At 56.3% G+C, this 3,667-nt stretch overlaps 1 protein-coding gene across 2 annotated transcripts in view; it reads left to right on the forward strand.

Annotated features, from left to right (window-relative positions):
- The window catches only part of OAT (ornithine aminotransferase), a 14,616-nt gene extending 11,591 nt beyond the window's left edge, over positions 1-3,025 (forward strand). For both annotated transcript variants that reach the window (XM_015557184.1, XM_006754942.2), the window contains 3 exons: positions 338-451; positions 1,029-1,173; positions 2,374-3,025. In XM_015557184.1, coding sequence (XP_015412670.1) covers positions 338-451; positions 1,029-1,173; positions 2,374-2,534 — 420 coding nt within the window. In that variant the 3' untranslated portion in view covers positions 2,535-3,025. The remainder of the gene's footprint in view (positions 1-337; positions 452-1,028; positions 1,174-2,373) is intronic.
- The last annotated feature ends 642 nt before the right edge of the window (positions 3,026-3,667 follow it).

A 3,667-nucleotide genomic window follows, 5' to 3' on the forward strand; every position in this document is an offset into this window, starting at 1 on the left:
AGAATCTCACTCAGTCACTGCAGAAGCAGCTGGCGTCTTGGTCCCAATGCTGCTGTTTTGTGCTGTGGACGTGTGCCAGGTGCAGGGTGACGTGTGCCAGGTGCCGGGTGACGTGTGAGGTGCCGGGTGACGTGTGCCAGGTGCCGGGTGACGTGTGCCAGGTGCTGGGTGGCGCCGAGGGCGTGCGGGCTTGTCCCGCAGTGAAGGTGGCGGACGGGCAGTCCTGTTGCTGAAGCTCACGTCCGCTTCCCCGTGGGCTCGGGAATGCCTGTTCCCGGCGTGCAGGCCCCCGAGTGTGCGTGGGGAGTGGCTGGGCAGCCCTGATTCTCTCTCCCAGGTGTCGGCGGTGCTGTGTGACGACGAGATCATGCTGACCATCAAACCCGGGGAGCACGGCTCCACGTACGGAGGCAACCCCCTGGGCAGCCGCGTGGCCATCGCCGCCCTCGAGGTAAAGCCGGACGCAGTGCACGCCCAGCCCTTGGGTCGGGTCACGGTGACGGACTGTGAACCGTGGTGTCACAGCCCGGGAGCAGGGAGCTTTCGGGGCCAGGCTCAGAGACAGGCCTCCCGCGGGCATCGCCACCCATATTGCCCAGGCGATGTCCTGTGGGCACTGGAGGGCCCTCCCAGAGCCCATCAGGCCTCTGGCTTCATGCGCCTCGCGCTTTTAAGTGTGTATTTGAACACTCAGATTTATTACATAAAATTATATAATCCCTAAGGTGGACTTTTTAGAGAAAAAAAGAATGAAACTCTATTGCAGTTAAAAAACTAAACTATGTTTAGTCCATTGGTTTATTCAACGAATAAGAAACTCCATTAGTTGTATTCAACACATTTTACCCCGTGTTTTGCCATAATATCAGGTTGGTGGTGGAAGTGTGACGAAGGCCGGTTCTGTCTGCCGCATGTGTTCAGTTAGGAGGCAGCTGGGCGGGGCTGGGGAATGTCAGCCTTACCGCCTCCTGCGTGTGCCCACATGCCCTCCGCGGAGCGGCTGACGCCACGGGCGGATTTCCCCGCAGGTCCTGGAAGAAGAGAACCTCGCGGAGAATGCGGACCGCATGGGCGCCCTCCTGCGGAACGAACTCATGAAGCTGCCCTCGGACATCGTGACCGCTGTGCGCGGGAAGGGGCTGCTCAACGCCATCGTCATCCGGGAAACCAAAGGTGGGCGTGCAGGGCGACACTGGCTCGGGTGGGCACTCTTCCCTTTTAGTTTTCATGAATCCTCACCCGAAGGTATTAGAGTGGGAGGGAGGTGGGAGGAGACGGAAAAGCGGGGGAGAGACATCTGTGAGAGACGTCTCCTGGCTGCAACCCAGTACGTGCCCTTGACCTTCGGTGCGAGGGCCGATGCTCTAGCTGCTGAGCACGCGGCCGGGCGGAAGGCACTGTCTTCGCAGGAAGAGCCAACACAGCATTTTATCTGGCGTCTGGGTTCCTCTGAGATGGCTGCCTGGCCGCTTGGTGCCCGGCTCTTTTAGGCTGAGGGTCACCTGATTCATGTAACGTCGTAGAAACACAGGTCTTTCCCGCGCGAAGGCACATTGACGTCACCCGACCTGCTTTTGTGCTTGAAGACGCTGGTTATTCTGCCCACGGCTAGTGGGGCGGTGCTGGGAGATTGGCTCTCTTTTTGTTAGGTCTTCGTAGCGCACTTTGCCTGAGTTGCCTCTTGCTGCCCGTTTCTGTCCGCTGTGACCTCCCCGCAGAGGCTGCAGGGACGGCGGTGACATGAGCGACCAGGAGGACGAAGCAGCCGGCTGCCCCGACTGCTGTTTGTCTGATGAAGCCTGTGGCCCCGTAGCTCCTGGCTGGGCTTCCTGGTGATCACGCTTTAGGTGCTGTCAGCCTTGCCCGCCTTTCAGAACCACCTGAGGCTTTATAGACGTCGGTCCGAGCCTCGCCCCGGCCCGCAGGCGGAGGGGATGGTCTGGGTCCCAGGCCTGAGCGAGGCGGGGCTGATACCAGGCTCTCAGATGATGAGCGCCTCGCCCACAAGCCTTTAGGGCGTGGTGGTCGCTGGGTTTGGGGCTTTGCTCACCCTGTGCCCGTTACAGTCGGTGCCTCACCTCGTTCTTTCTGTGCTGGTTCCTCGTGTAATTGGTACAGTTGTCCCGCACAGGATTGTTTTTCTTCTTTTTCTTTCTTCATGAAAAACTAACAAGAACCGTATGTCTGGTTCGGCCACTCAAGCCTGGTTCTGCGCTGGCCGACAGGTAGCTCTTTTAAGAGCAGGACCGGGTGTGCAGCCGCGCCGTCTTGCTGGAGGGGACAGGAGCCGTTTGCGGCCGCACTTGCCCAGGCACCTGCAGCGAGGGCTGAAGCCTTTCCCTCTGACCAGACGCTGTGGGCCTCTCTCCTTAGATTACGATGCTTGGAAGGTGTGCCTGCGCCTTCGAGATAATGGACTTCTGGCCAAGCCCACCCACGGCGACATCATCAGGTTCGCGCCTCCGCTGGTCATCAAGGAGGACGAGGTCCAGGAGGCCGTGGAGATCATCAATAAGACCATCCTGTCTTTCTGAGGGGCCTGCTGCCCTGGGGGCGGGGCCTGCTGCCCTGGGGGCGGAGCCAGCTGGGCTGGCAGCTTGGCCACATCCTCATAACAGCCTCTGCGTTGCTGCTCTCAGTGCGGGCACGTTCCACTCCTCTGTCTTCAAGGACCTTTTTAAATATGTTCTTTTCAGTTCATACGTGCTAGAGCGGCATTTATAATCACGCAGGTGGCTGTGTAAGAGAACGTGCGGGCGTCTGTTTGGTCACGTGTGTGTGCTGAGGTGAGATGCTCCCTCTGTATGTAGGCAGCCTTTTCAGCAAGTCCCGTGTGGTTTTTACAGGTTTTTATCATTTTCTCGCTGGTGTAAATGTATTATATTTCAAAAAGTTATATGAGGTTTTACATAGAAGACTGCTTTAACTTTGTAAAGTTGAATCATAATCACTGAATTTTAGGAAGGTTGAAATGGTTAAGCTTATATAAAGTACTAGGTTTAAATAAACTTTACATTAGCCAACACCAAGATGTGTCATTATTTTGAATTGAGAATTAATGTTCAACATTCCCAAATTATATTTTCAGTGTTGGTATAATTTGTAAAAAATACTCTTTCAGTTTTTCTTTAAATTTAAAATAAAGCTTATATTTAAAATGTCCGTTTTGTGGGCAGCATGCCGTTGGAAGCGTGCAGCGTGCTGACCACCTGTGCTCTGCTTGCTGTGACTTCCTGTCTCTAAGCAGCTCCGTTTCTGTGGTCTCTGCAAGAACAGACGCTGAAAAGCGTCTCTCGTGACCCCCGCCACTCGCGGCGTTCGCCTTCTCTGTGCAGACCTGCTGTGCCGGCTTCCTGTGGGTGCGCCCACGGGTGCTGTGACTGCGAATGGGGGCACATTGGGACCAGGCCCAGCTTTTCGCTCTTGAATAAAGCTGTGGCCGCTGTTCTTTGCGACTGAGCCGCGGTTGGGTGTTTCTGTGGACAGGGTCCTCGAGGTGGGCTGCTCTGTCGGGGACTTGCTCCCTGCCACCCTTGGGTCCTGAGTCACCTCGGCAGCACGGAGCTCCTGGCTAAATGTGTGAGCCGGTGGTGACAGGAGGGTCTGGGTGGGGGTTTCTGGTTGGATGTCTGTGGGGGCTAGACATTTTATAAGACACGTGACATGG

Source organism: Myotis davidii, unplaced genomic scaffold (assembly GCF_000327345.1).
Source record: "Myotis davidii unplaced genomic scaffold, ASM32734v1 scaffold72, whole genome shotgun sequence".
Lineage (NCBI taxonomy): Eukaryota > Metazoa > Chordata > Mammalia > Chiroptera > Vespertilionidae > Myotis > Myotis davidii.